Below are 23,471 nucleotides of genomic sequence, written 5' to 3' on the forward strand. Positions count from 1 at the left end.
GGTGTCGCCCCGAAAGCGTACAGCGGCTTGTAATGGAGGTATTGCAGCGGTTACGGGTCCTCCACTCCGGTTCAGAGGAGCAAGCTGAGGGTCCCGTCGCAAGTCAAACAAGAATTCTCGCACTTGAAAACCCAAGCTTCCTTTTAATCGACGACCTTCCCTTGGGTTTCAAAACTCTCTCTTTCTCCCCTTCACTCTCCACTCCATTTCCCCAGGTTGAAGCTGCTACTTGGTTTAGCTCTCCAGCGTGTTGTGGCCTAGCCATCTTGCATAGAGAGCTTCCATCATGATCACCACAAGGCTTGCGCGCATGGGTGCGCTGGTGAGTATCCCATATTTCTCATCTCGCATAGCTGGCCTCGAAATTGCTGCTCTACTTGAACGCTGGCCAATGCAGGATCCGAACACTTAGCGGCTAACATGGTTTTGATGCAGGCCCCTAAATCCCGTCTTGTAAGACATCTCCTCCTAGCCGCCTTAATCCCGGGAATTGTGAAATGCAGGATCAGTGAGTACTAATTCTGGAATAGCTGTTCGGGACCCGGGGCATGGCCACCGTTGCCGACCTCGACAAGAAGGTCGAGATGTGCAATCTCGAAAAGGTGAGCTATTCCTTGTCGCGGCCCTATTGTGACTAGCCTCGGTTGCTTCGGATGAGTTAGTGATGCTGGACAAATTTCGCTAACGGCCGCATTCTAGGGCAACTACATCAACTACAAGTATGTTTAGAGTCATTGGAGTCTGGAGTGCTGGCTTATTGGCGACGCCAAATGTCTGGAGTTGACTAATATGTTTTTGCAACTTGCAGGAAGATGTCCGAGAACCTGGACGTTGTTCGCCGTCGTCTGACCCGTCCTCTCACATACGCCGAGAAGATTCTGTACTCTCACCTTGACGACCCCCAAAACCAGGACATCGAGCGTGGCAAGTCCTACCTCAAGCTCCGCCCCGACCGTGTTGCTTGCCAGGATGCTACCGCTCAGATGGCCATCCTGCAGTTCATGTCGGCTGGTATGCCGTCCGTCGCTACTCCCACCACCGTGCACTGTGACCACTTGATTGAGGCTCAGCTTGGTGGTGAGAAGGATCTTGCTCGCGCGAATGAGATCAACAAGGAGGTCTACGACTTTCTTGCCTCTTCGACTGCCAAGTACAACATCGGTTTCTGGAAGCCTGGCTCTGGTATCATTCACCAGATCATCCTTGAGAACTACGCCTTCCCCGGTGGTCTTATGATCGGTACCGACTCTCACACTCCTAACGCTGGTGGTCTTGCTATTGCTGCTATTGGTGTTGGTGGTGCTGATGCTGTCGATGTCATGGCTGGCCTTCCTTGGGAATTGAAGGCTCCCAAGGTCATCGGTGTTAGGCTCACTGGTGAGATGTCCGGCTGGACCGCTCCCAAGGGTAAGTATCATTGTTTACGTCTGACCGAAGCGCTCGAGGGGAATTGTGTACTAATACTCTCTTAGATATCATCCTCAAGGTCGCTGGTCTCCTGACTGTCAAGGGTGGTACTGGTGCCATCATTGAGTACCACGGTCCTGGTGTCAACTCCCTCTCTGCCACTGGTATGGCCACCATCTGTAACATGGGTGCTGAGATTGGTGCCACCACCTCTCTCTTCCCCTTCAACGACCGCATGTACGACTACTTGAAGGCCACCAAGCGTCAGCAGATTGGTGACTTCGCCCGCTCCTACGCCAAGGACCTTCGCGAGGATGAGGGTGCTGAGTACGACCAGCTGATCGAGATCAACCTGTCCGAGCTCGAGCCCCACATCAACGGTCCCTTCACCCCTGACTTGGCTACCCCCATCTCTCAGTTCAAGGAGGCTGTCAAGGCCAACGGCTGGCCCGAGGAGCTCAAGGTCGGTCTGATTGGCTCTTGCACCAACTCTTCTTACGAGGACATGTCTCGTGCTGCTTCCATCGCCCAGGATGCTCTCGACCACGGTCTGAAGGCCAAGTCTATCTTCACTGTTACTCCTGGTTCCGAGCAGATTCGCGCTACCATTGAGCGTGACGGTCAGCTCAAGACCCTTGAGGAGTTCGGTGGTGTCATCCTCGCCAACGCCTGCGGTCCTTGCATTGGACAGTGGGACCGCAAGGATGTCAAGAAGGGTACCCCCAACTCCATTGTCTCTTCTTACAACCGTAACTTCACTGGTCGTAACGATGCCAACCCTGCTACTCACGCTTTCGTCACTTCCCCCGACCTTGTCGTTGCTTTGAGCATTGCTGGTACTCTTAACTTCAACCCCCTCACCGACACTCTCAAGGACAAGGATGGCAAGGAGTTCAAGCTTAAGCCCCCTACTGGTGACGGTCTCCCCAGCCGTGGCTACGACCCCGGCCGCGACACCTACCAGGCTCCTCCCACCGACCGCAGCAGTGTCGAGGTTGCCGTTTCCCCCTCTAGTGACCGTCTGCAGCTCCTCGCTGGATTCCAGCCTTGGGACGGCAAGGATGCCACTGGCATTCCTATCCTGATCAAGTGCCAGGGCAAGACTACTACTGATCACATCTCCATGGCTGGCCCATGGCTCAAGTACCGTGGTCACCTTGACAACATCTCTAACAACATGCTGATCGGTGCTGTCAACGCTGAGAACGGCGAGGCCAACAAGATCAAGAACGTTTTCACTGGCGAGTACGATGCTGTCCCCGCCACGGCTCGTGACTACAAGGCTCGTGGTGTTAAGTGGGTTGTTATCGGTGACTGGAACTACGGTGAGGGTAGCTCTCGTGAGCACGCTGCTCTTGAACCCCGCCACCTTGGTGGTCTCGCCATCATCACCCGCAGCTTTGCCCGTATTGTAAGTCTCATGCGTCTCGTTCAGGCTAAGTAGTACTTGGACTAACAAATATTCTCCAGCACGAAACCAACCTTAAGAAGCAGGGTATGCTTCCTCTCACCTTCTCCGATCCTGCCGACTACGACCGCATCCCCCCTGACGCCACCGTCGACCTCCTCTGCACGGAACTCGCCGTTGACAAGCCCATGACCCTCCGTGTCCACCCCAAGGATGGTGCCTCCTTCGACGTCAAGCTCAGCCACACCTTCAACGAGTCCCAGATTGAGTGGTTCAAGGACGGTTCCGCCCTCAACACCATGGCCCGCAAGTCCAGCAACTAAACGACATCCTGTAAATTATGTCTTGTGCTTTGATCGGTTAGCAGCGAGCAAGAAAAGGCAGTACTAGAGCTGCTAATGGTCTTTCTATGATTGATATCACGGAGTGAGGTTTCGAAAATTTTTACGAATCGCTTTCTGCTCAGGGGATGTATTGGCAACCTTTGGGCGGACTACATGGATATATCACCTGTTTTTGTTACATCGTCCATTGTATGTTAGGGATTGGATGCATACCATATACTATTTCATTAACTGCTTCCTTCGTGACTACTTATACTGTAAGCTCTTATCAATTAGGAAGCTCTCAGTGGGCGATGACATAAGATCGCGTGCTCTGCGGTGCCGACTGGCCGAGGCCAACCCTTTCCGCGTCTGCCCCGCCTCGGCCGTTGAGCAATGAGCATGTCAGCGTAACCGGCGTATATGACGGGCCTTCCTCTCAACATAATGGCATCTCCCTTATACTAGATCTGTAATTTCAATCAGTTCGTGCTTCGGGTTTGACTCCACTCGGTGAGGAGAATTATAGAATCCCGCTTCGGGAACAGTACTGACCATGTATCATAGCTCAAATCGAACTGAAGGGCATTAAGCTATACCGATAAATGGCTCAGCTAGTCCCGTTACCTGAGGTCGAAAGGCTCAGTGCGTCGGTGGTGCGGGTTCTGGGAGGAAATCCCGGGAAGGTGTGTTCATCTTGCCCAATTTTTCCCCTTTCTCCTACTATGGGGCTTTGGCGTGTTCTTGATACTCGAGTTCGAAGCAGTTGCTGTTTTGAATACTGACAGAGCCGCACTGGAGAATAGTTTACTCTACAAGGTTTGTTTTACTTATGTCATGGCAGGGAGAAACCATAGCAAATCTAACACCTGCAGGAACAAACACTTATCTGGTCGGTCAAGGGCCTCGTCGTATCCTTATTGACACCGGCGAAGGCAAGCAATCCTGGGCCGCGCATCTGAAAAAAGTGCTGTCGGATGAAAATGCGACAGTCCACCAGGCTCTTATAACGCACTGGCACCATGACCATGTTGGTGGTATTCCGGATCTACTCAGACTATGCCCTGAAGTAACAATCTACAAACATCAGCCCGGAGAAGGGCAGGTAGATATTCAGGATGGGCAAGTCTTTCAGGTTGAAGGAGCAACGCTAAGAGCCGCCCATACGCCAGGCCATACAGTCGATCATATGGTGTTTGTATTTGAGGAAGAGAATGCCATATTCACGGGTGATAGTGAGTGACCATACTCCATGATGTTGAATCTTACATCCAAGGCGCTAACTCGGTAATCTATAGACGTTCTAGGCCATGGGACGGCAGTGTTTGAGGACCTAAAGGGCTACCTCGATAGCCTGAAGCGAATGCAAAATCGGGTATCAGGTCGAGGATATCCCGGTCACGGGGCAGTTGTCGGAAATGCTACAGCAAAGATCGCAGAGTATATACGGCACCGACAGCAGCGGGAGGACGAGGTGATCCGCGTGCTGCGGTACGGAAAACTAGAAATCGGCGACCACGAGCGCTCTCCGGAGCGGAAGTCGTGGTGGACCCCTCTCGAGATAGTGAAGATCATCTACACAGATGTTCCTGAGAACCTCCATCTCCCCGCTGCAAATGGGGTCGTACAGGTGCTAAGCAAGTTGGAAGCCGAAGGAAAGGTCATTCACGATATGGACTCGGACCGCTGGACCCTTAATACGGGCAAATCAGCTTTATGATTTAAGATACGGATGTCCGTACTGTCTCTGCTTAACGCTGTGATATAGTCAGTAAGATTGGATAGGTGCCCAAGTGGTAACCTTGGCAAATCTCATGCAAATCCCGCTTAGAAGCCAAGCGCTGATACTAGAAAGACAGAAGTTTCTAGGCCACTGGGCGCCGATTTGAATATAGTGACAATGGATAGAAATACCTGGCAGAATGCTAAGGAAATATTCCATGGAAGCAGCCGTGGCCGGTGGGCTCGTGCGCCCAGCGCTGAGTGGCTGGTCCAGGCCCCGTCGACTCTCTGACTTCATCGTTACTGGACCAATTTTGTTCCCGTCCCGGTTTGGTGGTATCGTCATCACTTCAACATTCCTTGGATGCGCTTCTGTTGCCGTACAAAATCAAGTTGCGGCCATATCACGCCGTCTCCTTATATTTGTCTTCGATGAGTTCGTTAGTGAAGAGCCTGTGATCATTTACTTTATTTCTCGTTCACAATCTCAAGCTCAATCGATTTCTGCCCCTCTTTGGGCCTCTTCCCGCCAGCTCCCTGCGCATAGATTCACGAAGAACAGGTAAGCTGCAAGCCTGCAGTTGAAAAAGCGGACTCTTCTGTTCTTTTGTCAAAGCGTTCCACGTGCCTTCAGGCTCAACTTCACCATTTTCTACTCCTGTATTTGATTTCCTATCGCTGTCGAAGTCTGCCTGTCCAGCCTTCACCGACGTCATTGGTTTGTCACTTTCTGACTGATCTTCCTCTCTAGCAAAGCTCCTTGCATATTTCTTCATCGCAGTGAGACTAGCAACCATCTCCCTACCCAGCCGGAACATACTCGCCGCTTAAGGTTCCGCATCTATATGACCTGCACCATGCCCGGCGTTGAGAACTCCACACAAAACGAATCGAGACTTCTTCTCGTTTCAAATCGGTTACCCATCACCATAAAGCGATCAGAAGATGGCAAATATGATTTTTCCATGTCATCAGGTGGCCTCGTTAGTGGTCTGAGCGGCTTATCGAAAACCACAACCTTCCAGTGGTACGGCTGGCCCGGTCTGGAGGTTCCGGAAGAGGAGATCCCGACTTTGAAGAACCGGTTAAAGGAAGAATATAACGCTATCCCGGTCTTTATCGATGATGAACTTGCAGATAGGCACTACAATGGGTTCTCTAGTCAGTCTTCCCACGATTCTGGTAAACGGTGCAAATGCTGACAAACTTCGTCCTGTTACACAGACTCCATCCTTTGGCCACTTTTCCATTACCACCCCGGTGAAATCACGTTCGACGAGTCTGCTTGGGAAGCTTATAAAGAGGCAAATCGTCTATTTGCACAGGCTGTTGCGAGCCAAGTTCAGGATGGCGACTTGATTTGGGTGCACGACTACCATTTGATGCTCCTACCTGAAATGCTCCGAGAAGAAATTGGAAACACCAAGAAAAACATCAAGATTGGTTTCTTCCTCCACACTCCATTCCCCAGCAGTGAAATTTACCGAATTTTGCCGGTACGAAACGAGCTGTTGCTTGGACTTCTCCACTGTGACCTCATCGGTTTCCACACTTATGACTACACGAGGCATTTCCTCAGCGCTTGCTCGCGGTTGCTGTATGTGCGAATCTATGTCTATTCTGTGTGGCATAGAAGCTAATATTGTTTCTAGGGGACTGCCAACCACTCCCAATGGGATAGAGTTCCAGGGAAAGATAATCGCTTGCGGCGCTTTCCCTATTGGTATTGATCCGGAGAAATTCAAGGAAGGCTTGAAGAAAGAAAAAGTTCAAAAGCGTATTGCAACTTTGGAGCAAAAATTCCAGGGCGTGAAGCTTATGGTAGGCGTTGACCGGCTGGATTATATTAAGGGCGTTCCTCAGAAGCTCCATGCCCTTGAAGTATTCCTGAGTGACCATCCTGAATGGGTGGGTAAGGTGGTTCTTGTCCAGGTCGCCGTTCCCAGTCGTCAAGATGTAGAAGAATACCAGAATTTGAGAGCCGTTGTGAACGAATTGGTGGGCAGGATCAACGGGAAATTCGGTTAGTCGACCTCACTATATGCAGCAAATTCATTCTGACTGTAATCAGGGACTGTCGAATTCATGCCGATCCATTTCCTCCACAAATCGGTGAATTTCGATGAACTCATTGCTCTCTACGCTGTGTCCGATGCATGCGTCGTTTCTTCCACCCGAGATGGCATGAACCTCGTCTCATACGAGTACATCGCTACCCAGGAGAAGCGCCACGGGTCGTTAGTCCTGTCTGAATTCGCCGGTGCCGCCCAGAGTCTTAACGGAAGCATAATCGTTAACCCCTGGAATACTGAGGAGCTTGCAGCGGCTTACCACGAAGCCGTCACGATGAGTGATGAACAGCGAGCGCTGAACTTCTCGAAGCTGGATAAATATGTCAACAAGTACACAAGGTTAGTTTCTCCTTTCAATTGTCCTAAACAGTATCATCTTGCTAATCTAACTAGTGCCTTTTGGGGTCAATCTTTTGTTACCGAGTTGACAAGAATTTCGGAGCAAGCCGCAGGGAAACTTCCCACCAAAGAGTCCCCTGTGAACGGAGAGATGTCAGAGCTGGGGACTTCATCGCAGTAGAGTGAACATCAACGAAATTTCTCCCAGCTGAAGTTAGCAATGAGCAAGACGGCCGCAGTTGGACTATGTGATCTCAAATTTCGTTTACAATCTCAAAAGCCGCAAAGCGGACACTGTGCCAATCCCCCGTCGACTCCCCCGCCTTAATTAGACGGGATATTCCGAATCAGTCCCTACTCTACGTTTTCCTGCGTATAGGTATCGGGATATAAGGTGTTGGGGTCCCGCATATGAAGTAGACTCCTGACTTACAGTAACTTAGAGATGTCCGTTAATGTATTTAGTGACTGTTAATGTTTTCTTGTCATAGAAAAACATGGCATTTCATTATGACCTGCTTTATTATCATATAGAGGTGTATAACATCTCCCCGCAGGCTAAAGATGATATACAGTAGATCTACTACTCCAGGGTCTTCTAGCCACCTGAAGAACTTCAATCCAGCAGATTTGGTTACTGGGTCTGACCGAGTAAATATGCATGTTCAACATTCACAATGGCTTCTTAAATTGCAGGTTTCTTTCAGCACACATACGTCCACTGCATCCAAGCGGTATCACGACACAATGCTTTCGACGATATTCATATCTAATTAATTGTGTCTCAGAGGAGAATCGATGAGACAGGCTAGACAGAAGAGAAAGAGGTAGAGTTACTATTCATTTCCCTTTTTAAATTTCTGAAGGGTAGTGTCACTAGAGTAAGGAGTTTGGCACAAATGTAATGTTACGGTTCACATAAAAGAATGAAAAAATAGAAAAGAAAAGGAATAAATAAGGAGAACTTCTGTCTTGGGGCTCAAAGAGTGCTCAGATGGTGGTAATTGTCAACGCAGTACGGAGTACTCAGGGCTTTGCGGAACCCTGTTTTGGTATGTAGTGCAAACAGAACAAACTCGCGAACCTCTTGGATTCGAAATTCCTGAGTCGTCTGTCACATCGATAACCACCTTCATTTGCCTGTGACTGTCACTCTCCCTCATATACCCCTGCGCATTGAATTGGGTTATCAGTCTCTGTGCAATTCATCCTCGACTGCGGTACATCGTTGAAAGATCTCGCCCGCGCTCCTCGCAATTTCCTTGACAAGTAAGAATTGCTCCTCCAAGTACATCAGCTTTAACTTGCGGCTCACGTTTGATTACAGCGGATTGATACTTCACTTGAGTCATGGCACCTAGTCACATTCTACGGGCAATTCAGCCCTTACGGTCCTCCACTATGCGGTCAACATTGCTCCTACCCACACAGACGCCCGCCGTTCTGCAATGCAACCGACCAACCTTCCTAGCCAGCAGATTCAGCACTTCTCCGGAGACAGCCACACAACAACAAGAAGAAGCTAAACCCAGCGCCCGGCCGTCCACCCAACCGCCGTCTCTCCGCGAATACCCCTACACTTTGAAGAAGGGAACGGTTGTCTCCGTTGGTCGCATGGACCGTTGCGTTCGCGTTGAGCACCGTCATACGATTTGGGATGACTACTTGCGCAAGAGCTACCCTAAGGTCACTACGTTCATGGTTTCAGATCCTCAGAATTCTCTGCGCGAAGGCGATGTGATAGAATTCTCCTCCGGATACCCAAAAAGTCGTCGCGTACACCACGTCGTCGAGCGTATCATTGCCCCATTTGGCGAAGCTATTGAGGATAGACCGCCCGTTCTGTCAAGGGCAGAGAGGGATGCCATCCGCCTTAAGAAGCGAATGGCAAAAGCGGCGCGCAGGGAGCAAAGGAGGGTTGAGAATGGCACTACTCAAGCCCAGAACCCTGTACACGGACAAGAGCATATTGGGCGTATTCGTAGACTAGTTCTGGAGAGGACAGCTGCAGACACTGCGAGTGTTGAAGCATCGGCTTAGTCGAAGCGTGAGCGTTTGGAAAATCTGTAATATATTGTTTTATTATCTACATAGTTTATCTGTAGGGTCTTTGGGGATGTCAAATCAAGGAAATTCTTAGACTCATGGCGTACAGTATAAAATTCTACATTGGGAAAAGGGAGTGGTGCAAAGAGAGCTCTGTACGAGAGGGTTATATATAAACGGGGTCAAGGTAAGTCGGGGTGCAAAGGTCGCAGAGCCACAAAGCTGCTAAACAAATACAGTTCCATTATATAACTAATTTTGCTATTAGAAAGCACTGTTCAGAATATGTTATCTTGAGGGAGCGAAAACTTAGCTTATTAGTCTTGTTGGTTGGGCACCCGCAGTATACTTACCTTCAAGTGCCAAGCCCAATGTTCGGGTCGTCCAAGCAGCGGCCATTTTGTTTACTCAGGAACCGTATCGGCCCTCTTCTCCGTCTCTTCATCATCTTCCTCCCCGCCCCCCTCCGTCCCAACATTCAATAACCCGGAACCATTATCTGTTCAATAGTTCGAAAACAACCTCCTGGCTCCTAAGCCAAAATCTAAACCTCTCGTCTACCCCTCCGGTTTGATGCTGTTGTGTGGGCAACCCATCCGCACTCCGCCCACTTGCACAGATCTGCAACAGCCTGCGAGACTAAGGTCCGTCTCCTCCACGCGATCGCACCTGCTGTTCGTCGCTGGAAGGATCCCTTATCCCCAAATTCTTTGGCCAAACCTCATTTTCTGCCTACCTCGTCAAAAGTTTTCCCCTCCGCGTCATTTGCCCACCCATCGCATCGCCACCTTCCGCAGCTGCTAATTGCCTTCCGTGTTCTGCAGTTACCTATAATCCGCCACAATGCCTGAAGGAGAGGAAGACTTCTCCTCTTTACCGTTCCCCGATCGTTTCGCACATAAGGTTCGCTCGCCTCATAGCTATTTAGACTCCGTGACGCCGTCCAGTTCAAGGACTAATAAACTGGGTGCAGAACTGGAAAGTACGAAAAGGAGGATACGAAGATGCCAAACAGCAATTCGAAAAGACGGGCGACGAATCCGACCCGATTTTTGCACAATTTCATGACGCCAGTTTATGGAAAGGCGCAGTTACAGACTCCAACGTCGCTGCGCAACAAGATGGGTTAGCGGCATACTGTGCGTTCCTGCAGTATGGCGGTCCCGCAGGCTGCGCAAGGTACTTATTTCCAGTCTCCAGTATCTGTAACTGTCAGTGTTGGGGGCGTGAACTTGACTGACATCCTTGAAGGACGCGCGGAGCCACAGTTCCCGGTATCGTAGAGAAAGGCCTACCACAAACCAGACCCGCGGCAAAAGCAAGCGCGCTCGAGGCGCTACTCCTCTGCGTCGAGTTAGATAAACCGGAAGCCGTCATTGAAGAAATCTTGCCCGTCCTATCACACAAAGTGCCAAAGGTTATCGCCGCTACACTGGCTGGTTTGACTGCCATTTATCATAATTTTGGATGCAAAGTCGTCGATCCCAAGCCAGTGTTGAAAGCTTTGCCTAAGGTGTTCGGGCACGCCGATAAAAACGTCCGTGCGGAAGCACAAAACCTCACAGTGGAGCTGTATCGATGGCTCAAAGAAGCTATGAAGCCCGTATTTTGGGCTGAACTGAAGCCCGTCCAACAACAAGATTTAGAGAAATTATTTGAATCAGTGAAACAAGAGCCACCTCCCAAGCAGGAGAGACTTACCCGAGCTCAGCAAGCTGAAGTCGACGCAGGTGCTGGCGGCGGGAGTGAGCCCGGCGAAGCCGGTGGGGAGGATGATTATGGGGAGGACGACGGCGGCGAGGTTGATGCCTTTGATCTTGCAGAGCCCATTGACATTTTTCCCAAAATCCCCAAAGATTTCCACGAACAGCTAGGGTCATCGAAATGGAAGGATAGGAAGGAGGCCTTGGACGCCTTGTATTCGGCATTGAACGTTCCGAAGATCAAGGACGGCCCGTTTGACGAAATCGTGCGCGGCCTGGCAAAGTGCATGAAGGACGCTAATGTCGCGGTTGTGACCGTTGCAGCCAACTGCATTGATCTTCTCGCAAAGGGTACCCGCAGCGCGTTCGTCAAACATCGCCCTACGGTCATGACACCGATCATGGAGCGGTTGAAGGAGAAGAAGCAGACTGTCGCGGATGCCCTAGGACAAGCTCTGGATGCCGTTTTCATTGCGACCAGCTTGTCAGACTGTCTGGAAGATATTTTAGAGTTTGTCAAGCACAAAAACCCCCAGGTGAAGCAGGAGACCGTGAAGTTTTTGATTCGATGCCTTCGCAACACCCGGGATGTGCCCTCAAAGCCAGAGGTCAAGTCAATAGCTGATGCTGCTACGAAGCTCCTTACCGATTCTAGTGAAGTGAACCGTGCAGGTGGTGCTGAAATACTTGGTACCTTAATGAAAATAATGGGTGAAAGAGCGATGACTCCTTTCCTCGACGGACTCGACGATATCCGAAAGACTAAGATTAAGGAATACTTCGAGACAGCAGAAGTCAAGGCGAAGGATCGGCCTAAACCTATCGTTGGACCGCCTAAAGCAGCGCCTCCCTCAGCGAAGAAGCCAGTTGGGACTAAGAAGCCACTGGGACTGAAAAAGCCTGCCGCAGCTGCTCCACCACCACTCGTTGAAGAACCTGCCCCTGCACCCTCACCGTCAAAGCCTGCAACTAAAGCTGTTCCTTCAAAGCGTACGCTCCCAACCCCGGGCGGTGCGCTGAAAAAGAAACTTGGCGGGCCAGGAGGTTTAGCTTCGCCTCAAAAACGAGTTGTTTCACCACCTTCTGAAGAGCAACCTCAGCAACCTCCTGTCTCAAAGTTCGGCCTCGGGAGAGGCCTTGCGGGCCGCCCGATAGCTAGACCGCCAGCTCCTGCCGAACCAGCCCCAGCATCCGCCGCTCCTGCTGTGAGTGGACTTACTGCTATAGAACGGGCTGAGCTCGAGGAGCTTCGGCTTGAAAAGGAACGACTTGTCCGCATTAATGAAGAGTTGAGGTCCGAGAAAGCGAAATTGAGTACCACAATAGGAGAGCTTCAAAACCAAAATGCGCAGCTCATTGAAGATCATACGAGAGATGTACTGAGTATCAAGGCCAAAGAGACACAGCTCACCCGAGCACGAAGTGACGCAGAGGCAGCCGATCAGAACGTACAGAAGCAAAAGCGGGAGATTGAACGTTTGAAGCGTGAGCTATCAAGAGCCCTTCGTTCCGGATCGATGAGTTCTCCAACTGCTATTCCTGATCAGTTTGGCATGGCGATGCCTGATACGGGCTCCTTATACCAAGATCCGAACAATGCTCATTCCGCAGTGGCGCGAAGTGGTCTGCATATGGGACCTCGCTTCGAAAGTACACGGCCACGGAGCTATGCCTCTGCTAGCCCTAGTGAGGAGAAGGAAAATGGCCTTGAATCACCGGGGCTTGGTCGACGGAAGTTCAGCCCTACGTTTGGAAATGCCTACTCGGGTATGGCTAGTCCTACTAGGTCATCCCTTGTTGGATCAGGCAGCGCCTCAGGCGAGGAACAGCCGACTCGAAGTACAGAACCGGCGGAAAACTGGAGGAGAGCCGCTGAAGTCACAAGCCAATTGAAAGCTCGAATCGAACAGATGAAGGTACGCATTTGTATACCTTCAGTTTACTACAGGATGCCAGCAACATGAACATTACTAACCCTTACCACAGGTTAAACAAGGCCTTATTGGACGACAACCAGCCCAACGCTAACGATCTAACGCCCGTCCTCGAAAGTTTTTGCGTTTCTCTTGTTTCACCCTAGCGAATTTTCACCCTTCCTGTACGGTCAACTTTAGGAATGTGCCTGATTTTGATTCCCATCTTCTGTCTAGAATGTATTATGCCCAGGAGACTGTCAGTTTTCGCTCCTGTCTCCTTACTATGTTTCGCTTTTCATTGGGGGTCAAAAATGGGATTTTTTGTTATGGGATGATTTCTTAATATCTCCCTGGTTTGCATTTGGTCGGGTTCCTTCATTTCGTTTTCTTCTGTCAGGCTTCGGAGCTACTTCGTTAGCTATTACTTCTTCTGCAAGCGCTGATACTGATTGGTATTTCCTGATATGCATTTTCTATGCTGTGATCATGCATTATCTGGCCTTGTTGTAGGTGGGATTAATGTCCAACTGGCTGACAGTCACAGACTACTGGGTAAAAGGGGTGTCGGGAGGTACCCTATGAATTCCGTAGGAGTTATTTGGGGCCTGAGGTTGGTTCAATACGAACTGAGGTCTTGGGAGTCCTGTTTTAAGGGGACCGTTCATCAAACAGCCCCAGCTTCTACTAAACTATGTAATGTTGGAGAGCTGGTCATTTGAATAGACAGGGAATCACACGACATACATATAGGACTGGCCAGTGTGCGGCGACCGCAATATAATTCTTAGAAAGTTGTGGGCTGCACTCAGCATCTACGCAGTACGCTAATTAACTATAGCGGGCAGAGGACTCATGAATGCTAGTCGTACGAAATCATTACAGAGGCGCATCACAGGCGAGGTCTTAAATGCATTCATGGGTATCTGCGACGCAACTAAAAAGAGGAAAGCACGGACGATGGACCACGTATCGGATTCACTTTTTTAGAGATTTAACAAGCCTTTTTCGAAATCATTACCGTGGAAGAGAAGCTTAGACACGGATGGCGGCCTCAGCGGCACGGCGCTTCTTCTCCTGGCGGGCAACGGCCTTAGCACCCATGATACCACCACCCCAGTGGCGACGGGACTCCTCGGTCTTGTCAGAGTAGCCCTCCTTAATGGCACTGAGGAGCTTAGCGAACTCGGCCTTGTCCTCAGAGCGGACCTCAGTGATGGCGAGGACAGCAGAGGTCTATAAATCATATTAGCTGCTAGAACTTGAAAGTACACTGCAAGACAGAAACTAACCTTCTTGTGAACAACGGTTCCGAGACGGGCCTTGCCCTTGACAATGGCGTAAGGAACACCCATCTTGCGGCAGAGAGCGGGAAGGAAGACAACCAGCTCAATGGGGTCGACGTCGTGGGCAATCAGGACAAGAGAGGCCTTCTTGTTCTCAACGAGACCAACAACGTGGTTGAGACCGTACTTGACGTTGTATGGCTTCTTGCTGACATCCTCCTTCTTCTTGCCCTCAGCAACGGCGGTAGCCTCGGCGTGAAGACGCTCCTTCTTCTCAACCTTGGTCTCGGGGCGATACTTGTTGAGGAACTTGAACGTCTGGGCGGCGGTGTTGCGGTCCAGAGTGTTCTGGAACTGAGCAATGGAAGGGGGAACCTTGAGGCGGAGGTTCAGGATCTTCTTCTGGCGCTGAAGACGGACATACTCGGGCCACTTGACAAAGCGGCCGAGGTTGCGCTTGGGCTGGATGTCCTGGCCAATACCGAAGTTGCGAGAACGCTTCTCGATGAGAGGGTTCTAAGGAATTCGAATTAGCACTCGTTAAACGCACTGGGTTTGGTTGCAAAAGACATACCTTGGGGCCCTTCTTGCTAGAACCAGCCTTGCCCTGAGGGTAAGGGAGGGGGGCGGCCTTCTTTCCGGACTTGGGGGCAGGCTGTCATTGAGAAAAGAAGATCAGCAAACCATCCACCAATGCTGCATCTTCTTTGAACTCTAGAGAGAACACAAGCAGTCGTAAGACAGACTCGTGACTCCAGCCAAATCATCACTGACACACGCAACCCAAAGGGAATTGTGCATTCAATGGAAATTGCTTCGAGACTTTGCGAAACGTAGTGAAAATTATCTCACAACATATCGCGAAGTCAATCGAGAGCTCTATTCGAATGATGGAACTCGAAATTGAATTGTAATATGCTTACCATTGTTGTCGACTGTGATCCGCGGTGAGCTGGTTGACGGGATTGACGAAGAGAAGAAAGAAAAGAAAGATCAAGCTCGACGATTTCAAAGTTGAGAAAATGACGCTAAGGAATTTGTGGGCCGCGCTAGTACGGAAAAACAAGCGAGCCGCTCTCCACCGTTTGCACGTGATTATAGGGCTAACCCGTGTCGTCCGGATTGGGACAAGTTTATCCGCCGAAGTATAGGTATGGAGCACTATGTTCATGGTTATTTGAATGTTGACATAGTCTGGAATGATGATAATCATTTTAGGGTCTGAGATGGAGACAATAAGCTGAGCCATTAAACACATAGCTTTGGATGATACTCGTATTCTCTCTAACGCCATATGAAGAAGAAAAATCCGCCGAGCGCCCTCATTTACTAAATCACAAGTGCAAACTCTGTCTCAGTAATATGTAGCAAAGGTATCCACGACAGACAACAGTACGCGGTCAATCTGTACCACCTTACCGCCAAGCAGCCAATCCAGACAGCCCACCCCTCCCTACCCCAGAACTTGCCGCCTGTATAGCCCTCTTCTTCCCCAGACTTCCCTCCTGGCTCTGTACCCCAGCAACGATTTTATCAACATTCGTCTCAACAACTACTCCACCGACGATCATCTCACTAAGAACCGCATGCATAGTCTCAAAGCCAAATATGAGGTCTAGCTCGCACACGTTCTCGAAGATGCGGTCGAGCGCCTCGACAAAAACCTGGATGAGGTCTATCAGGGCCAGCGGGGACTCAGTGGACGTTGAGATCATGATAAATGAGAGAGTCGCGTATGTGCGGTAGGTAATTTGAGTTGGAGCGTCAGAAGGACCAGTGCTTGCGCTGGAACTGGCGCCGCGGGCGAGTATCGGAGGGAGCGGGAGGAAGTTGCAGGCTGTTGGGGGACGCTGGGCAACGAGGTCATATATTTGGGCGATGAGGGATTGTTTCGTTTGTGTGTCCTATGGGTGTTTTGTAAGCTTTGGCTCGTAGCAGGTTAGAGCTCGTAGACTGTAGTGACTGACGATTTGCGTGTAGAACTTGGTCAAGCGGGGCTGGCCGTTGTTATTGAAGACTAGCACGGCGTTGATCATTTCGAATATAGGTTGACGGTGATTAAAAGTCGAACATATATGACCCGAAGACTGATTAGATTAAGCAAGTTAACGACAATAAATATCGCAGAGGGAAACGCGCAGGCTGCGAAAGAAATGAATGATGCATCATCGACGGAGCTTATCGCGGAGATCTCGGGAAACATGTCGAATATGGCCATTCCCATATTTATCTCGGCTGACATTCCTCTTTAGTCCCAACGCAAAGGAGCTCCCCGGCGCATCCAGACCATGAGCCTTTCAACGCAACACTCAAGTTCCGCCAACAAGAACCCTTAATCACCATGAAACTCTCCTCCAACACTTGTCGCAGCTGCCGACCGACCCTGTCTTCGCGCACATCGTACCGGACAACAACCACAGCTGCGCCAAGCCCATCCACCTGGCAATCTCCGTCACAATCGCAAATTCAAAAAGTCCCACCTCTCCGCGATCTAACGCCTAGCCACATCTCCTACTATTGGGACACCTCAATCCCAACGAAGCTACAACTAGCCTACGCAGACAAACTCTTCGCGCCCTCGCGCCACTCACCCAGAAAGCTATGGTCGGCAGCGAAATTCCGCACAACGCCTCTCTCCTCGATCGAGCCGGAAGTTGCGTTCCTAGGCCGCTCAAATGTAGGCAAAAGTTCCTTGCTTAACGCGGTCATGGGGAAGGAGATGTGTTGGACGTCTTCGAAGCCAGGGCGGACAAGGGAGATGAATGCATTCGGGATTGGAGGGACAAAGGGCGGCGAGTCGAAGATTGTCCTGCTTGACATGCCGGGGTATGGAAAGGCGAGTCGGACGGAGTGGGGTGTGGAAATTATGAAGTATCTTCAAGCAAGGAAGCAGTGAGTGCATAGTTATATATCTATTCAAGAAAAGTCAATAGCTAACGGGCATCATCAACGCTCAGACTCCGCCGCGCATTCCTCCTAATAGACAGCGAGCATGGCATAAAGCCAACCGATGCCGCAATCCTCAGCCTTTTCCGTAAATACGCCATCCCGCACCAAATTATCCTCTCGAAAGTCGACAAGCTCCTCTTCAATAAGAGACCAAAGCCCACGAGCATCCCCTCCGCCGCGAAACTCGCAGGCTTGCATGCTACCCTCGAAAAACTTCGGCCAGTCGTTCAACCAGACGCCCGCACAGCACGCATTGAAGGACCCGGCGCTTTAGGAGAATTGTTGACATGTAGCGCGGATACGCCGATAGGCGAAGGGCGTTTTTTGGGTGTTAGCGCTATTCGCTGGGCTATCATTTCTGCTGCGGGCTTGGATGGGACGGTCAAGGCGAGGGCGGAATCGGGACATCCTGAGCTGCTGAGGGCGGACTCGGAGTTGGTTGGTGGAGTTGCTTGATCTAGGCTAGGTATTTCTGTCATCCCAAGACAGTACCTAGTATTGGATTTCAGGTATCGTTGGTCTGTACGCCTCCTTGAGTGGCGCTGAGCTCGTACAGCCATCGATACGTACAAGAGCTCCATATTACTACCGGCCCTGGCTGAATATTGCAGGAAAGGGTTTGCGACCCAACTACTGCACCCATCGGCAACTGTGAAGCAGTCCATTTCTATAATGATACCCAGAGCTCCTTTCGCGCTCGATGCGTCGAAACATATATGTGTTTGGAATCTTTAAGCACTAAGAAGCATGAAGAACGGAACCGCCGGGTTTAACTGGCATGGCTGTGGCTGTCAGGCCACCGACCTATCAAGATTTATGCAGGTAGAAGAGCTATAATATTGAGGGATCATAAGGGGCAAAACATGATAAATGCAGAGGTGATGTAAAAAGTGCTAGCTATCCACAATAATGATATGTAATTGTTAATACCAAGACGCCTGTCCATCATGAACCGCAGCTAGAGGGATGCTGCTAACCACGCTATGCAAAGCCTTGCAATGTAAAATATTTCCGTGAGAATGGGTATCGCAAATAGTGCATGTTAAAAGTGTCAAATATGGAAAAGGTGAGAAGGTCCCGACAGTAGAGAGCAAGGATGCTTATCGTTGTAGGATGTAAGGAGGAGACGCTCTATCGTGAGGTCCTACCAGCGGATCGTAGCGTAAGAAACAGTTCGTTGCCTTGGTGGATACGATTATGCATCAGAGAGATCATAATCTTCGTCTGATTCACTGACTTCCTGGCCAGATCGATTGACAACAATGCGCCTGCCCAACTGATCTTCTGAATAGCCATCACGGGAAGCTCCAAAATCAAGAACCTGGCAGTCATCAGCTAAGGAAACCATAAAAGAAGAAGAAAACCTGACACTTACCTCAATATAAGTCATGCCATCCCGCTGCACTGCGGCAACACACCTACGGTCATTGAACTTAATCTGCCAGACTCCTCCAAGATTTGTGAGAAGATCGCGAACACACTCTCCAGTTCGTATGTCCCACATTTTCAGAGTTCGGTCGGAGCCCGAGATGACCTTCTGGCCATCATGCTGGAAACATGTGATTGCGCCAGTATGAGCACTTAACATGCTCTTGCATTGACCCGTCTCAGGATCCCAAATGCGGAGAGTGGAGTCTGCAGCTGCTGAGACAAGACGATCGCACTTCAGGTCCAGAAGCCCAACAAGAGACGTATGACCTTCCAAGTTGTAAAGAATCGAGCCAGTCTCCAGTGACCAAACCTTGACCATGTTGTCCATAGACCCACTTATACAACGGTTCCGCTTGTGGTCAAGAACCACGCTATACACTTTCAATGAATGGCCTGATAATCGGTGAACAGTCTCTCCGGTTGAAATCTTCCAGACCCGCACAGTGCAGTCATAACTTCCGCTTACCAAAGTGTCCCCATGGGCTGCAATGGCACGAACGGAATGCTGGTGACCGGTGAGTACACGAACAAAATATGGACAATCAGTATCATCCACATGGGGACCGCTTTGATAGTAACCGGGATCACCAGGCTTAGGAAGCTTCCACACGCGTAGGTTTGAGTCCCGTGAGCCTGTGATGATCAATGGCTCCTTGGGCATCATATCAGGAGTGCCATCTGCTTTCTTCCCGACTTCAACGGGCAGAACTATTTGTAAACAACGCACAGTCGATGTATGACCGTGGAATATTTGAGTACACCTCGCCCTTTCGATGTCCCAGACACGAACGGACCTATCAGTTGATCCAGATACAAGAGTGTTGCCGTAATACTCAAGCGCCCAAACACCACCCTCATGTCCTTCGAGCGTTGCCCTTAGCACACCGGTTTTCGTGTCATACACGTTGATATTTGTGTCGTCACTGCCCGTCAAAATTTTGTCTGTATCGAATTGAAGGCATGTGACCACATGGCGGTCGTGGGCACGGAATGCAATATGTCTAGGCTTCACTCCTGGTTTCATCCAACCTTTGCGCATACAATAATGCCGTTGGTACAAGGACTTGTACAAGTGAAGGCCCCTTAGGGATGGGAGACCTATATCTGGATATGGAACAGCCGCAGCCGCAGCATTGGCAGCGGCATATGGACCTTCTGCAACTGACACATCCTTTTTCCAGTCTGAAGAGTCCGATTGATCAGTGCCGCTTGACGAAAGCTTGCGCTTTGCCAGTTTCCTGCTCGAGACTCTCGTATTCGCTTTCCTCTTCGGTCGACGATTGACAGCCGTGGATCTGTCGCTAGGTCCAGCAAGTGGCGACAGAGCAGAACCAGAAGGCTCCGAAATTGAGGACGATAGGCTAAGGTCCTTTTCGTAATCCTCAAGCCCATTGGGAAATTGCCAGCCCCAACCCTCTCGAATTGCACGCTGCAATTCTCCTTCAGGAAGCGAAAAGCCATCCCGATCGAAGAGCTCTTTCCATGACTTCTCGTCTGAATTGATAATGTGCCTCCACTTCTTTGATACTTGCGCAGCACGACACATGGTCTGCACATCAAAATATTTCACAATATTTAGACTTAACTCAGGAGGAAGAAGTGTGAGGAAGTCGCATTTCAGGGCTGGGTTAACAACGTCGGCGACAAAGTGCAAAGTCGGTTTTGGACAGCGTTTGAGAAGTTGGTACATGAGGTACGTCTTCATCTCCTCCGGCATGGAGTCGAAAAAGCTCACGACATTTGGTATATCCATCAAAGATGACGCGGCGGGTATTCTAGTGTTCGAAGTTACGTTCTCGAAGTCCCTGCCGGCAGGCGCTGGAACGGGAGCAGTCAGGGCCTTTTTAGATATGGATTCGGTAAGCTGAGAATCAACTTGCTCAAAGCTTGAATCCGTTTCATCTTCAGGGTCTTCGGCAGAATCAAATGAAGATTCAGCATGCATTGCGTTCATGGCTGCCACCGGCGACAAACTCGGACTTGGCAAGCACATATCTTGTGCGAGTACATTGTCGACAAGCGTCAGCTGCGAAGCTGAATCTATGGAACGATTCTGCGAGGGCACATCTTTGTTGAATTCAGTGTCTTGGCTCTGAGTTACTTCCAGATCCTGATCTTCATGTATTGCTGATTCCGCGGAGTCCGATACTGAAGGACGCGAGGGATGCCTACTCCTTTCGGAAACAAGAGTCCTAGAACGAGAAGGATCCTTTCTAGCATGGAGATTTGACCGGTCTCCCTGAGATTCAACTTCTGAAGACAATGGAGATCTAAGCAGAGTTTCCTTCCTAGGGAAGTTCGCGCTGCGAATTCTTCTCCGGGACGCAGTGCTGTCTTGAGAACTAAAGCTGCTGCTTTCTGTCTCTGGTGTTGCTAATCCGGCAGCTCTAGGGTAGGAAGAAGTACTGCCATTGGACCGCGAACAAACCAAGGGCTCTGACGGAATCCGAATTGAATGCGGTTTCGAATGTCCTTGCCAAGAATCCGCAAGTGGTAGAGGCCGACGCTTCGAGCTCGCTGGGGCAGGCGACGGATGATTCGAGACTCGCGAGGCTGCAAACCGAGACAGTGGCTGATTGTCTTCCGAATTGAATGAAGTGACAGAGCGAATTACGCCATTCGAGGCTCTCAGGGCATCGTTCTTCTCGTAGATCTGACGTTCACATGTTAGTTCTGAATTCATGATTTGGCAGAAACTGATAGCACTGGCTCTCGTACCTCTCCTATTGTCGCGGTTGTGTCATCAGGCTCGTTGAAGACAACCGACTTCCCCCCAACTTCAAATCTGATATTTTTCAGCGCCGAGGGCGTAGCGGACGATGCCAGAGGGTAGAGCTTAGGATCAAGTTCTCGAACCGCCCGCGGTGGCTTGATAAATAACGGAGGAAATGTGGTAGTGGTGGTAGTGGTAGTGGTCACGACCGTGGTTTGTGTCGCGGGTGCGAAGGAGAACTGGCCGATACAACCGGACGCAGTTGTTTGGGCTTCACTATCGTCCATTTTGTTGTTTGTGGTCGCCCTTCGGCTGCGTTATCGGGATAAGCTAGCACAGAGACGCGTCTTCGAGGTGGTGGGAACTGAACCGTTATCGTCGTCTCTTTAGAAGTCGATATACGTCACGCGTATTTGAGTATCATGCAAGAAGAAAAAAGACTGGATTCGATCGATGTGGAGGAAGTGTCTAATCTTGGGAGCAGGCAAAATGGGGGCTTGTCAGCATGATACTCGGCAACGGTCTTCAAAACCGTCCAAGTGCCCAAAGTGAAAAGAAAACAGTAATCGTTAGAACATGATCGTCACAGTGGTGTATTATGAGGGGCTAAAAGTCGACAGAGAGATGAGTAGACAGGAAAGAAATCCCCAGTGGCGTGCGCGAACGGGGAGAAAGATGTTGGGCGGCGGAGACAGTCGAATCGAGGGAGCTGGAGGTGGTTGGTTCTCGCCTGGCCCACTAACCCGATTTGGCGTCTCTCCGAGCGGCAGGTGGGCAACAGCCAACAGCCAAGAAGGAGGGACTGCGACGCTCTCTACTCTGTACACATACAAAATATATAGGAATTGCCAGGGAAGAGCGCCTTGGAAAATTTCACCTTTATACGGGCTAAGTTATTGAGAAGCAAGAGACTCAGCGAGATACCAGACTTGCTGTTGAGTCCAGAGTTTGCCGCCGCAATATGAAACGCCTCGCGGCTTCTGACAATAATACCAGTCTCGGCACCGTAGTTATCCCACCAAAGCACATGCAGAGCAAGGCCATAATATCTCCGATGATCCGATAAATTACTGAAAGCTCAGGGACAAGTTGCTACAGGGGAGGTGGAGATTTCCTCATGATACGTCATTCCATACTTTGCTTGTGGTCTCGAGCTAGAAATGGTAGCCGTAGTGTGGTCTAGATCACGTGCCGCAGTGGGGGTAATGACCATGTCTCCAACTTCTACCGTGGGGAATAGCCTGGGAAAGGACGTAGAACTGAGGGCTGTAGCCTCTTTTGTAGCAGGCAGACCGACCAGAAGCTGTGCCCGTATTATCATGTGAAGATAGTTTAGTTTACCTGCGTATGGTGTTGGATAGAGTCCTGACGCCCTGTGAGATATGGCCGATTACTGTCAGATGGTCAGGGAAGAAAATAAAAAAAAAAATGCGGGGGAGGCCCAGAAGAACGGGCCGGTTGATTCGGGATGAGCCATCCGTAGTGGACACCATTAATATCTTAAAGCGATGCCTCTGTATACTGTCTGACCATAACGGGAAGTCACTGTTGAATGGATATAGCGTCTATTTCATATCATTCAACGGCGCCTAGGACGACTAGCGGTATATCCAATCGTCCGGGTTGGGTTGCCTATTTAACTCCATCGGTCGGCTTCTATCTCTAGCAAATCAGAACAGAGCTTATAATATATATATATTTATCTATCTTATGCTGTTGCCAATAAATAGCTGGAAAGCCAGTTTCTTAACTTCTTATGAACGAAGTGCGCGAAGACTGCTCCGACATCAATATGCCACACCAGGAGTAACGACATAGATTGATCCCAACTGTCCACAAGTAACGCCAGCCCAGTACCCACTAAAGCTGAGCATGAATCAGGAATTGCTACATGAAGAAGAGGAACAGCGAATATCCTGAGAACCCTGGCAAAGCAGGATACAAAAGAAAATATGCAAGGTTGGGATTAACAATGAGAAGTAAGGGGAGTTGGAGTAGTAAGGGTGGCTGATAGAAAATTTGAGAAAAATGATGTTTTATAAACTTAAAATCAATGGTAAAATCAAATATGAGGAGGATGGCAGATCTGCTTGAACCCCAGAAACCAGGAAAGGCGGGAGTCAAACAGACATCATTCACTGCGGTCGCGTTCGCGGAGT

The 23,471-nt window shown here is 50.0% G+C and overlaps 8 protein-coding genes across 8 annotated transcripts; 6 read left to right on the plus strand and 2 right to left on the minus strand.

Moving 5' to 3' along the window:
- The first annotated feature begins 87 nt into the window (after positions 1–87).
- Positions 88–3,405, plus strand: acoA (aconitate hydratase ACO1). The gene is made up of 7 exons (XM_073736225.1): positions 88–322; positions 436–453; positions 531–602; positions 700–719; positions 809–1,407; positions 1,473–2,818; positions 2,878–3,405. Exons 1-7 carry the CDS (start codon positions 287–289, stop codon positions 3,136–3,138), a joined length of 2,352 nt encoding a protein of 783 aa, XP_073597865.1. The 5' UTR covers positions 88–286; the 3' UTR covers positions 3,139–3,405.
- A 142-nt stretch (positions 3,406–3,547) lies between these two features.
- Positions 3,548–5,116, plus strand: BDW70DRAFT_132869 (putative metallo-beta-lactamase domain protein). The gene is made up of 5 exons (XM_073736226.1): positions 3,548–3,651; positions 3,706–3,824; positions 3,945–3,957; positions 4,014–4,373; positions 4,437–5,116. Exons 2-5 carry the CDS (start codon positions 3,744–3,746, stop codon positions 4,856–4,858), a joined length of 876 nt encoding a protein of 291 aa, XP_073597866.1. The 5' UTR covers positions 3,548–3,651; positions 3,706–3,743; the 3' UTR covers positions 4,859–5,116.
- On the plus strand, positions 5,098–7,794 carry BDW70DRAFT_132871 (glycosyltransferase family 20 protein). Its single transcript, XM_073736227.1, has 6 exons — positions 5,098–5,422; positions 5,612–6,021; positions 6,085–6,457; positions 6,513–6,883; positions 6,932–7,271; positions 7,326–7,794. Exons 2-6 carry the CDS (start codon positions 5,706–5,708, stop codon positions 7,450–7,452), a joined length of 1,527 nt encoding a protein of 508 aa, XP_073597867.1. The 5' UTR covers positions 5,098–5,422; positions 5,612–5,705; the 3' UTR covers positions 7,453–7,794.
- A 617-nt stretch (positions 7,795–8,411) lies between these two features.
- Positions 8,412–9,396, plus strand: BDW70DRAFT_132873 (uncharacterized protein). Its single transcript, XM_073736228.1, has 2 exons — positions 8,412–8,540; positions 8,599–9,396. The coding sequence occupies exon 2, from the start codon at positions 8,622–8,624 to the stop codon at positions 9,309–9,311; it is 690 nt and encodes a 229-aa protein (XP_073597868.1). The 5' UTR covers positions 8,412–8,540; positions 8,599–8,621; the 3' UTR covers positions 9,312–9,396.
- A 389-nt stretch (positions 9,397–9,785) lies between these two features.
- BDW70DRAFT_132874 (putative spindle pole body component) lies at positions 9,786–13,669 on the plus strand. The gene is made up of 5 exons (XM_073736229.1): positions 9,786–9,961; positions 10,142–10,220; positions 10,291–10,496; positions 10,569–12,936; positions 13,007–13,669. The coding sequence occupies exons 2-5, from the start codon at positions 10,161–10,163 to the stop codon at positions 13,046–13,048; spliced, it is 2,676 nt and encodes an 891-aa protein (XP_073597869.1). The 5' UTR covers positions 9,786–9,961; positions 10,142–10,160; the 3' UTR covers positions 13,049–13,669.
- A 299-nt stretch (positions 13,670–13,968) lies between these two features.
- On the minus strand, positions 13,969–16,255 carry BDW70DRAFT_148912 (clathrin adaptor complex small chain-domain-containing protein; the record flags this gene model as incomplete). The annotated part of the gene is made up of 5 exons (XM_073738934.1): positions 13,969–14,169; positions 14,226–14,735; positions 14,794–14,874; positions 15,677–16,123; positions 16,187–16,255. The coding sequence occupies 5 exons, from the start codon at positions 16,253–16,255 to the stop codon at positions 13,969–13,971; spliced, it is 1,308 nt and encodes a 435-aa protein (XP_073597870.1).
- Positions 16,256–16,495: 240 nt separating this feature from the next.
- On the plus strand, positions 16,496–17,925 carry BDW70DRAFT_132878 (translation initiation/elongation factor MRX8). The gene is made up of 2 exons (XM_073736230.1): positions 16,496–17,111; positions 17,177–17,925. The coding sequence occupies exons 1-2, from the start codon at positions 16,561–16,563 to the stop codon at positions 17,622–17,624; spliced, it is 999 nt and encodes a 332-aa protein (XP_073597871.1). The 5' UTR covers positions 16,496–16,560; the 3' UTR covers positions 17,625–17,925.
- Positions 17,926–21,978, minus strand: BDW70DRAFT_132879 (F-box/WD repeat-containing protein). The gene is made up of 3 exons (XM_073736231.1): positions 21,318–21,978; positions 18,544–21,252; positions 17,926–18,489 (listed from the first exon to the last, which is right to left on the minus strand). Exons 1-3 carry the CDS (start codon positions 21,597–21,599, stop codon positions 18,364–18,366), a joined length of 3,117 nt encoding a protein of 1,038 aa, XP_073597872.1. The 5' UTR covers positions 21,600–21,978; the 3' UTR covers positions 17,926–18,363.
- Positions 21,979–23,471: the final 1,493 nt, after the last annotated feature.

Source organism: Aspergillus foveolatus, assembly GCF_047715535.1.
Source record: "Aspergillus foveolatus strain CBS 279.81 unplaced genomic scaffold BDW70scaffold_13, whole genome shotgun sequence".
NCBI lineage: Eukaryota > Fungi > Ascomycota > Eurotiomycetes > Eurotiales > Aspergillaceae > Aspergillus > Aspergillus foveolatus.